The sequence below is a fragment of the Osmia bicornis genome, chromosome 14 (genome assembly GCF_907164935.1).
Source record: "Osmia bicornis bicornis chromosome 14, iOsmBic2.1, whole genome shotgun sequence".
NCBI lineage: Eukaryota > Metazoa > Arthropoda > Insecta > Hymenoptera > Megachilidae > Osmia > Osmia bicornis.
The window spans coordinates 5,027,402-5,039,691 of NC_060229.1; the positions used below are offsets into that span (position 1 = coordinate 5,027,402).

The 12,290-nt window shown below is 39.6% G+C and overlaps 1 protein-coding gene across 2 annotated transcripts in view; it reads left to right on the top strand.

Annotated features, from left to right (window-relative positions):
- The window catches only part of LOC114875919 (integrin alpha-PS2), a 51,321-nt gene that overhangs the window by 10,544 nt on the left and 28,487 nt on the right, over positions 1–12,290 (top strand). For both annotated transcript variants that reach the window (XM_029186769.2, XM_029186771.2), the window contains exons 2-3: positions 3,700–3,821; positions 7,432–7,550. In XM_029186769.2, the coding sequence (XP_029042602.2) occupies positions 3,700–3,821; positions 7,432–7,550 (241 nt within the window). The remainder of the gene's footprint in view (positions 1–3,699; positions 3,822–7,431; positions 7,551–12,290) is intronic.

A 12,290-nucleotide genomic window follows, 5' to 3' on the forward strand; every position in this document is an offset into this window, starting at 1 on the left:
GGATTTTACTGACTTACGTGACTCGTCGGGTTATACGTAACACTTTCCATGGACGTATAGAAGCCACTTCCCTTTGTAGGGACTTAAAGTGTTACGTGATTTCCGGCTTGAAATACCGAGGCTGCATTACAATCGTCATTCTCGATGCACGTACACGAGTTACTACGATTGCAGCGGTTGTGTGGCGGAAGTTAGCAAATTTGAGCTTACTTTCGACGCTGGAAAGATTGACTCATAATCATTTTAACTCAGTTAGTCAGTCGATTACGCGTGTAAGTTTGCCGATTTTCATCGAGGCGCGTTTCATCGAAGATTGCGAATGGAGCCGTCCGATTTCGCCAAATAAGGGCTTACGAATGCGCGTCTGTCCGGCGTCGCGTCGCGATATAAGTCAATACGACGTCCTCGCGTGCCAAGAATAAAGGGACGCCGATATTCGTCCGGCTATATACGAAGAGGCTTGAATCCGCCGCTCGCGGCCATTCTCTAATTCATTGCGCGCGATTTTCACCGCGCGATACGCGAAACTCTCCGCCTGTTGGCTCGCGCAAAAGGCCACAGGCTGTCGCGTAATCCGGCGATGTTTCTTCGTCCAACGATACCTCGATGGATTTATTTATCGGCCCATTGATGCGTTAGTCCATGTTGATTGCACGTTACGCGTGAAAAAACCGTGATTTATCCTTGGGGAATCGTTGCTTTTGAAGATGGTGATTGAACAGCGAAAGGATTTTTCAACGATTATAAAATAGCGTACATTTTACGCGTTTCGATGTTGCAGATTCCTGAGGCGTTTAAGGAACAGTTCAGATAAGAAAGCTCGCGCACAATTCGTGACAGATTTCATAATAAATGCGAACGACATAAAAGGATAGTCGGTCGTAATTTGTTGAACGTTTTTCTTCTGGATCTCGACGAAGGCTCGTGATGAATTTATTTATCGGTCCATTGATGCATTCACAGACACTGATTGCCGCAGGTAATCTAATGCGGTGTTTTCATAGCCTACACGTTCACTGTTGATTTATTCAACCACTCGTTTTCCATCGTGGATATACACGCATGGTGTTGTTGCTTTTTTGTGAATCCTCATTGAAATTCCGATCGAATTATGGCTGTATGGTGTTATTGAGTCGTTCGAAACTTCGTAATCGTTAACACTTAGATGCCTGCTCATTTTGTAGGATCTTTGATTGCCGATAAAAATTTTTATTTGGGACGTAGATGAGGATCTTTGAGATTTTGAAGAATAAAGAATACAAATTTTGATAAAAATGCATCCAGAAATTATTTCACGAGCTAATTTAGAACATGCTAAGTCAGTGCACCTGCACGTTGGAAGGTGCAGCTGCAGGCCTTCATTAGCACGTTCCATGGATGCAACACCCTATAAATCTGAAGTACTCGAACATAACTGACTGGCTATTGTAAACGAATGGAAAATGATTTCCCCTTTCAATATCATTTTTTGTATTAAATTCACGATTACATGAGCTTTGAACTACGAATTGTAGTTAATTAGTTAATTCAATTTTTATTGGTGTCCTATTGCATCTTAAAGATGTATGAAACAGTATGCAATCTTGAGGTTTCTGCAACATTATTTTAAGAGTCTGATAAGACAAGGATATCAGTGGAGTGGTCAGTGCGTGGCACAAGCTAGTTCTCGTTAACGAGTTGATATGCAAATTAAAGCAAATTAACGGTTATTAAAAATGTTATTACAAATTTGAGACTGATCTTTTCTTTATATATACAGATAATAAAAGATTTGAAAGTTTATTAAATAAAAAATGAGTAGTGACACGGAGAAAACAAGATTGAATGCTTTGACCTGAAACTTCTATCAATGGTTAGAAATAGCGATTCGTCTAAAACCTGTCATTTTTATAGCCAGCCGTACACGCACTGGCTCATGTAGCCATCAAATAAAAAAAGGAATCTAAATTGTTCTCCAAACTGGACTGGCATTGTATAAATCAACAAGGTTTCAACTTTCCCTCGATGTCAGGTTGCTTGTCCTCGCTCAACCTGCCTCTTGCGACGGACCATCTTTGCCGCCTACTGTCACTGCTATTCACAACATCACCTCAACTATCACCGAATCGTGTTTATAGTTAATAACGGTACAAGAATTGTAGAGAAAGGGAACATACATAGAGGACAAAGAATAGATATAATAAAGATTAGAAACATTGTCGTGGTATAACAAAATAACTCCAAGAATTATCACACACAAATTGAATCATATATGAAATACAAAATTTATCAGGAAAGAAATTTATAAAAATTGAAAGAAAGAAAAGGATAATGAGAGTAAGAAAAAAAGAAAGAGTTCTAGAAGTGTTAGTATTTCTGGGACCGGTTCGCCCCTGCAATCCCGTTCTGGTGCATGCGTCACATATCGTTGATTATAGTTCCTCACGATTCCAAAAAAAAGAGTAAAAAAGAAAAAATAGAGTGGGCGTCATTTGCAACCCACGTTTGTTATTAACGCGGCACATCTGCCAAACAATTGGACGTCAAGATTCGTTGAAACAAAATATATAGATTTTAAAGTAGCCTTGATAATTCAATGATTTATTTATAGCGATATGTGATATCATGTACATCTATCGATAGAAGTGTGCAATGCAATTTATGAATCACGTTTATTGGTTCACGAACCTCAGCTTCCGTTCGGTTGCGTTCGTGACGGGCATACATTTGACAGGAAGTGGACCTACAGGCATCGTTGAACATACACGTGTGTATAGTTTGCGGTCACTGGGTTCCGTTTCCCATAATACTAATTTTACTACACATAGGGGTTGTAAAGTGCAAGTGTTCTAGCGTGGTTCAGAAAATTTAACATTACAAACAGATGTCGACCGAAACGTAATTTCTGTAGACTATTTTTCCATCTTTTTTCAATTTAAAAATTAGGAATTTTATTTTTCCTAATTTTCTTGGAATTTCTTAAATTCCTTTAATCTTAATATTTTTATAAAACGTTAGAAAGATAAAGTAATTTCAATAAGAAAATTATCCAAGGTAGACAAGAATATAATAGCAAGGTCGATAACTTAAAAATCATGTAACACTCCGACCAGTTTATTTTCATAACGACTTTGCCTTAGCAATGTTAATATTTCTAAAGGATTCAGATAGCAATCAGTATATCACGTTCGAAGGCGTATACTTAATCTGCATATAGTCAATATTAATCACGCTATAGGTCAGGGTGATTTCAAGGTACAACCCCCGGTTAGGCACACCCTTTTAAGATAATTATACGATCTATTACCATGGCTAACAATCTTTAGATCGTCTGCACACGCCTACGTCCACCTGGAACGATTTGATAAAAGGAGGTTGATTATAAAGCATTAGAAATTGAATTCTTTTTTCGCAAGGTCTCAAATAAATTAACGTGTCTGACTATAACGCGTTCAGTTTACTTGTGTTCCATGAAACCGATAAAAATTGCGGTAGCAAGTGTGTTACCTGGTTTAATAACTAGTTGGTCGGTCGGATCGGTTACTTACTCTTGCGCCACTGTTCAAAATAGCTCGTGACCACTGACCTCAATCTCGGAAATACGTTCTGATCATCGTCTTTCCTTAACGACGCGATAATGAATATTGATCTGTTAAGACCAATGATCAGATTAATGAATTATTGAATTACCTCTAATTGGATTTTTAATTTTTGTTACAGGGCGATCGTAGGCGCACCGGAAGCCGAAACACCCCAAACCGGAGTGTACAGAGGGGGTGCAGTTTACAAGTGCGACATCGCGGCAGACGATCGTTGCACGATGATACATTTCGACAGCAAAGGTGAAGATCGATCAGTTATTAGAAAATTACATTGCCTACTTTTCATTATAAGAAGACAAAGGTACCATCGTGCACCGGAAACTCTGGAAGGATTAACTCTTGGAGTTTCTTCAGAGTCAATCCGATATCTGTTTTCCGGTTCTTTCTTTTTTTCACTCGGGTTCTCGCCGTGGGCTTTGAAAGGCAGCAGCTCGGTGTACATAGTGTTACTAACGAGGGCTTGTATCTCGTATTCCGCTGTTTCGCAGTTGTTGACCCAGATTCTGCCTTTCCACCCGCTGTCGTAGCCCTCGAGGAGCTTCGTAATCTCAGGAACCGCAAACCAGCCGACTTAGTTGCTGTAGAACGTTCTATTCTTGGCGTCTTTTCCACCCACCCTCTCGTTCACCCTTCCGCTATCAAAGGTTCTATAACCCTCGAGAATATTGATCTTCAACGTTTCTTTGATCACCTTTCCTACCGTAACTTGAGGCTTAGAGGGCGTTAAAAAGTCACACGTCAAAAATCAGCCATTCTTCTTTAAAATGAATTATGCAAATTTTTAGAAATTTAAAGAGCCACGTCCTTAAAAATAAAGTTATTATCGTAGCTCAGGAAAAATCGTAACGACTCAATTCCATGAAGGCGAGCAGCAGAGAACAGTCGACCATATCGAAGCCACGAGCGAGCATAAATTCCTAAGCAGACAGCCATTCGAATTAATAATCACGCCATAACGATACGATCTACCGTTTCAGCGGAGAAGCGAGTATCGCGAGAACCGACGCTAATGCCCCGATGCAAATTAGTGGAATCATGCAGGCGCGAATTAGACGCGCTTACACACCTCGTAACGATCGTATCGCGAGTATCGAGCACGATTCCGGACCCATAATTTGCCGATGGGAAAGTAATTGACTGCGCGAAAGCAATCGGTAGGAAATCACCGGGACCGATTCCGCGCGATCGCGAGCGGACTGAATCGAGAAGATAGGATTCTTAAAGATCCCTTTTGCAGATTGTAGAAATAAGTAACCCTTTAATTAAATAAAAAATTGATACGTGTTTCTTTCGAACGTTGAAAGTAAAAGGTTCGCTGTTTCTTTGCTGAACGAGCACATTTCTCCCCTTCTCGTGAACGCTGCGCCTGCATAAGTATTCTTGCTTGATAAAGAGACGTTTTCACAGACTACATACACAAGATCATGGTCCCATGTTACATCCAATTAGTCGGTCCTCTTCCTTAGTCAATGCTGCTCGCCCGGACACTTCGCTTTGATCGATAATTAGCGTGATAGTATGCTCGATCTTGCCTCGATCTTGTCCAATTAGAGTCGTGCTCGATAGTCCTGGCCATCTATTACCTCTGCTGTTCGAGCACACGTTGACAGTGTACTGTTTTCCATTGAATTTCTCGTTCCTTTTGAGTGGAAAATTGCATCAATTATTTTATTCCCTTCGTTTGTCCAATTTAACAGTAATTTACAGTAAATTAAGTGCTGTTAAATTAAAAAAAGAAATGTTTTTTCTTAACCCTTCAAGTTGAAATTCTTTGAACATATTCGAGAGATTATTTATCCTCCTATGATTGAAATATTTTCAGCTATAGTTCGCAGAAAATTGGAACTCGAAAAATAAATCCAGCCTTAGCGGTAGCTTTAAATCTTTCGCCTGTGTAATAATAACATTGTTTTCTTCTTTGCCCAATACTAACTCTGGCTATTTTTGAAATAGACGATCCGAACGCCATCTAAATCCGGCTGTAAGTTAACTCATCACTATTTTAAATCGAGCTTGTGAAAAAAAAAATACTTGTTAGTTCAGAGTTGTTGAATCTAAATGTAAAATTAGGTTGATAAGATAACGCGAATAACCGAGTGAAATAATTAAAATTCCTCTTCGTGTTATTAATAGCATCGAATACATAACACCAGTTACGAGAATGCCAATTATCACCTTTAATAAAAAATCATCATTGCAACATATCAAAGGAAACTTTCCCACAAATCGACTTATCCAGCACATCATCAAGGTCACGTAGCTCTAGATCTCGTGCCCCTTGATCGATAGATCTCTGTTCCCTGGTATCTTCGATTCCGCGTGCGTACGAGGAAGCGAATCGCTGCTTCTGGAGGTCACTCACTTCGTCAGGTACTCGACCGAGCGCCTCGTTGAGGAGGATACTCCTCGGTTACACCCTGCAGAGTGTCAGAGTGGCATGGCGGGCAGTCCCGGGATACCAGGAACCGTGCAACGCAAGAAGCCGACTCTACCTAATACAGAAAACCGTAAGGTCGTTCTACCTACGGCCCTGCCTCGACGAAGGTTCGGCATTTCTTGCAGGATGCCACCTGAGGATCTTCAGGGAAGGTCAGACGTATCGAGCAGTATGCTGGAACCCGAACGACTGCTTAATTGATGTCCCTTTAATTAGAGCTGTATAAATTAAGCCGCGTTTCACCGATAATTCATAATTGCTCCCATTGTGGGATTGGCCTTTTCCGTTCGGTTGATCATCGATTTTAATTAGTCGGGTCGAGGTCGAATTAGCGAGGCGTTCAATGTGCTGACTGTCATAGAGAAAATGGTTGTATAATTTTAGAACAAAGACTTTCTATATCTGATTTAATATTTTATAAATTAATTGCCTGGATGCTGTCAAATTGAATTTTCTCTCGAAATTAGCCTAATTTTTATTACAATCGTCTATTGTGCTATTGATTCTTAACGATGGATCATCGATCGATTGAAATATGGTCGTTGAAGGACTTCTCGATTTACTGGTATCGACATACTCGTGTGGCAGTAGCAACGTTCACGAGTTAAGGGGTAGGAAGCGAAGGACAACTTCCGTTTAAGGGTTAACCACGACCGATACGGCTAACGGGTTCATTCCATTCGTAAAATCGAGAAAGAAAAATGCAAGACGTACTCGCTGAGAATTCTTTACAATGACACCTGCTCGGACCTTGCTTGCTACAGGGACATCAAGAATTATTGAAGTTTCAAAGAAAATTATTTTTCTTTACAATGGACCTACCAAAATATTTTATATTATCCAGATAATATAACATAAAATAAAATTAAGTACATGATATAACAACCTGTAATATTAGGTTGTTCGTAGTCAGACGAGTATTGCTGGAAAGAGCTGGTGATTCTTAAGAAATACCACTTCAATTTACTGGAATTTAATTCCAATATTAAGTGACCGATTCTAAAGAATGACGGCATACGTTATTCCCTGAAATAGCTTCGTCCATGGAAATCTGTGCATTCCTCCAGTAATCGAGCGTGACCGTACGTTGGAATATTTAGATAGCAACTGGTCATAGTCTTTTTCTTCCTGAATGTGTTTCCCGTTTAGTGCTAGACAGCTGATTTGTTATTATACTCGTGACCACGGTATTATAATTACCTTTCAAATTAGTTGAACACATTTGCTCCTTTCTGTATAAATGTTTGAAAACCATAACTTAGGTAATGTTAAATAATTAATGAAAACAAAGGGAACACAGTGAAAATTAGAAATAAACACGATGTATTGTACTTTTATCTAAGCATTAATCATTGCAGGATAGAGTAATCGCTAATGTGACTGTGACTGATGAAGAATCGTTTCCGTTTTCAGGGAACAATCATGTCAGAAATCCGAGTGTACCGAGTGGTTTGAGCCAGATTGATAATAAAACCCTTCAATGGTTTGGTGCCACAGTTTCATCCTCCTTGAGGGATGGTGGACCTATACTGGTGAGTAAATCAGAAATCTTTTATTACTTAATTTTAACGTTACTTCCTATTTTTAAATGGAAATATTGCAACAAATTTGTTTGTATGCATTATGCATTTATGAAGGCAGAATAGAAAAGAAGTTTGTAATGGTCCATTAAAAAGTGGCAGCTATACACAGAGACGTTATTACAGGCAATTCTTTTAAAGCTCTGTTCTCGCGTTTCGAGGGATTTTACGAAGGCAGTAGTTACGAATAGATGAAGGGGTCACGTGAGAAATTACAGGCGTATGTTCCCAGAAGACCGCACCTTCTATTTCAGGAATCGAAAACAAACCAATCGTCGAGTCGTCCAATGTTTCCATTGCGACGTCCAAACGTCCTGGCCATTATATTAAACCATGAATAGTTACCCTTTCATCTACCAGAGACTTGTAACATTTCCCAGTAGCAGCTTCCAATATTTTTCAATTCAATATTAATAAGAAATTCTTTCCATCCACATTAGATATCTTTATATTTTCTCAATTATGAAATCTTTCATAAATTTTTAACATTGTGCAACTTTTCTCTCAGCAATTTTCAACGAATTCCAGTAATTCTTGGCTTTGAAATTCCCAGTGATATGGAATTCCATGCACACAATGTTTCAACGTCCAATGTAATAGATTCTCGCACTCTCCTTTCAATTCCAAACGAATCTCATTCGAGCACCCTGTCCGTCTCCACAAATGCGAGCCGCAATCACGCATCCCGAGTGTGGTCCGGATATCAATCTAGTGCGAAGATCTCTGCTCTTTCCTAAGGGCCGGTCCCTTCTCCTTCGGGATGCGGCCTCTATGATGTACTGCCGCCCTTATCTTTCTCTGCGTTGCACTTGGCCGGATCTATCCTGCGCGCACGTGCGGATGCACATCACGCACGGTTGCGGTGCGTCGGCTGGGAAAATTGAACAAACGAGAAAGGGACAAGGAGAAAGACGCCGAAGTTTCTACAATTTTTCGTTCAGCCTCGTCTGACTTGCCGACTTTGATTATAATTGCCTCTAAAAGAGTAATTATTTCGTTTCGTTAAGCAGCATTCGAATAAATCTTTGAGAATGCAGAATCTCTCATGACCCGACACACTTTCACTTCACAATGCAATCGTTGCACCACACCGACGAGGTGCATAAGATGATTAAACGCAGTTAACAGAGAATTGGTTCCTCGAATTCAGAAGTTTTAGTAATTCATCATTCTCAGGCTGGTGTAATTTTCGCATTGCAAAATGTCCCCATGGCATTCTCATCCCCCATGGACGCAGCACTATGCGGGAATTATCTACTTGCTCCAGAATGCCAGTACGAGTTTCATGTTTTTTCCATGCTCAATCTTCCTCGCTTTCCCGCAGCGGACAACCGTGATATGGGGAATGAAGATAAGCGGTTAAATGCATAGGTTCCTGTAGCTGCAATCTAGGGAAAGTTTTCGTGTTTCTTAGAAATTTTCTCATTTTAGAAATCTAGAACAAATCTAAAGAATTTTCTTCGAGACGATATAAAGTTACCATGCTCGGAATTTCGGGAACGGTATTTATATAGAAATTCAAGTTTTTGTTAATTAAAAGTGTGACCAAGTAGAAGCTTCGTTCTATCTCCTTTTACGACCGGAGGTTGTTACGTGAGCATCATGTGTAATCCTGCCGAATGCTTCGACACATCGTCTATGGTGCTAAAACGATATGGTGGAAAGAAGTTATTCCCGTCACGTACGGGTGACGTCTACTTGGAAGTTTGATGTGTGCCGAAAGACAAGGATCAACCCTCGAGGAGGATCATTAATTAAATGAAATTGTGCGGTCTAATTTTCAATCAATATCTCCTTCGATATTCCCTTCCAATTTCTCCATTAATCACATTAAATATGGATAGTTGTTTAATTATTTCCCATGAAATATTGCTTTATGCTTAACAGAATAATACTCCTGGCAAAGAAAATATCTGCAGGCTGCTGTTACTTAAATAATTTACTTAATAATTTCTTCTTGATGCAATTAAACACATTGCACTTGGTACTTTTTGTAGAATATACCGAACAAATTACCCGTTTAATATGCATCGTTCAGAGTATCTAGTAGTACGAGTTTCTTCAAGCGTCTGTCAATCGCAGAGCTCGATCACTGCAATATCGCTGCAGGACATCGTTTTCTTGATGCAAGTAATTCGCTCTTGATGCATCAGCTCGCATGCAAGAACTCGTATTAACGTTAGCGTGAATACACGCTTATGTTCGTTAGACATAAACGACGATATTATCGTTGATCGTGCGAAAAATAAATTATTTCAAGTGGCTTTGAGTACACCTATCTTTTAGTTTAAATTATTAATCATTAGACAAGATGCGACGACATAAGATTATTATAAAAGCAGTAGATTATAATAATAACCAGATCGATTATCGATTGTATAAAATCTTGATCGGGTATCACTTTGAAAACGATTTGTTCAGCTGCCACGTGATTTATCGCCCACTTGTTTAGTTTCAATTCCACAAAATTACAGTCTGTCAGAAAAACAGCTAAGTTAGTCGAATCAATTCTGGTATCCCCGTCTTTCTTTCTTCTGCAAAATAAATTGGTCTCATATTTCCATCCACTGTTGGACTGTCGCTGCATCGTTTTTTGTTACTGTCCAATTCAGCGATGCTTCTTCATCTTCTTCTTCCCGCATCGTAGTTCTACTCTCTTTCACGATTTGCCGACATTTCGAAGATACAGCTACTTGATTGGTGCCAGATGTTCCCGACCTTTCTCCCTTTTCTCCTTTCTCCAAATAAGAGCATCGTCCTTTCCTTTATGTCAAAATCTAAACTAAGAAGAAAGGAATATTTTCCAGAACACAGTAATTAAAATAATAAATAAATTTTCAAAATCTGTTAATTTGACTTTGTTAATTATTCGGATGAAATTTTAAATTACTTTATTGAAGTGCAAAGTGAATGATATATCTATAAGCGTTCTCTAGACTGGTCAGTTCACGTTTTTAGCTTTTAATCGATGCGTTTTTGCCGGAGGATTCTCCACGAGGATTCGCGACGTGGCTTTATCGCGAGGACTCAGCCGTATTTTATTGTTGCTGATTGTTCCCTCGGTCCCATGGACCGTGTACGTGCATGGTTTTTGCCTTCTTCGGACTTTCTTTCGTGTGGCTTCGACTTTTTGCTCCGCTTTCATTGTCTCTTTGCCTCTGGCGTTTCGTTCTTCCTGCGGTGTTCTCTAAAAGTGACTAAAATTTGGGAAATAAATCTTCTCCTTAAAAGGAAATTCTATCTTCATTAATATGCATCAGTAGATTTTCTTTATTTTTCGAGGAATATTTACAAAGAATGGCAAAGAAATTAAAAGTTGAAATATGCTTTAATCAATCCAAGATCTTAAAAAATCTCAATAAAATTAAAACTTTGACTTAAACGACCCAACTTGAGAGCAGATTCTTGTATATACAAAATTCGCGTTCCTTTTCCATTTCAACCACGACCTTTCCCGTCCACGATCGTCCGTGGTCCTTTTTCGAGCAGGATCGCCCATTTTGGGAACCAGAGGAAGGGTTCTGGAGACCATGGAACGGTTAGGATCGATGGGACCAAGGGAGATCGAACGTTTGTCGGCTGGCAGAATGGAAATACCATTGTCAGAGGGAATCGACGGGACAATGTTTGAGAAATTCTCGTGCTCGTGTGAGAGATACTGTGAGAAACGGTTGATCATTCTGTCTTTCGACTTCAGGTTGTGTGAATTCCACGTTCTTCTTTTCTTTTTTATGGTGAACGTCGTTGAATAATTCTTGCACTTTTCTGCATTGTTTCTTACTAAGGATCTTGTGATTTGATGTAAAATTATGTCGACAGTGTTACTTTCCAAAAAATTTCAATTTTATCTTTTATATAGTACCTGTGATTTTTAACCAACCAAAATGAATGGTTTCTGGTTCCTTAAATTTTAATTAGATTGATTTCCTTTGATGGATTTTCTCTGTGTTTAAAAATAACTAAATAATTAATGATGGCAGAGTTAAGTGGAACACCCTGTATAATGATTCCTTTGTCCTCTGGGTGAGTTTTTTTAAGAAGAAAGAGCCAAAGTAGGAGGATAATCCGATGGGTAGACAATACGCATTCCGCTCGTGTGTTTTGTCGACGGGACAAATTGCAATGTCCGTTAAACGATCGCTTTTTGCCTGCGGCATGGCTTTCAAGCTTTTAAGGACATTCGCATGAACCGGCTACCTCATCTGATTCTAATTACGATTGATGACTTTGACGAAAATCATCGAAACGTTATTCCGGAATGCTATTCTTAGTTTGATTATAATTGAGCTGGTTGTCTCGCGACAACACGAAGAAGAAATTACAAAGTACCTCATAAGCAAAACCGCATCGTTCATCAACGTATGCAAATTTCTGCTTAACTACAAGAGCAGAACACCGAGGCGCCGTTCTCTTCGGCGAAGGAATAACAGCAAAACGGCACGAACTAAAACGCGCCACTTTGTCGCCAGAATTGACCAACAGCTTTTACAAGGCTCCCCATAATGTAGCCCACCGCTCAACCATCAAACTGTACACGCCGCAGCAGGAGGAGTTGCGATAACTCACACCTTTCTCCTCGCGAATCTGAAATATTACCCCTAGCGTTCTTAACCAGTCGCCTAACATCGAAACGCATTCAGGGAAGGGTGAACTCTGCACCGGATCTCGGTATCTTCGTCCATTTGACAAATC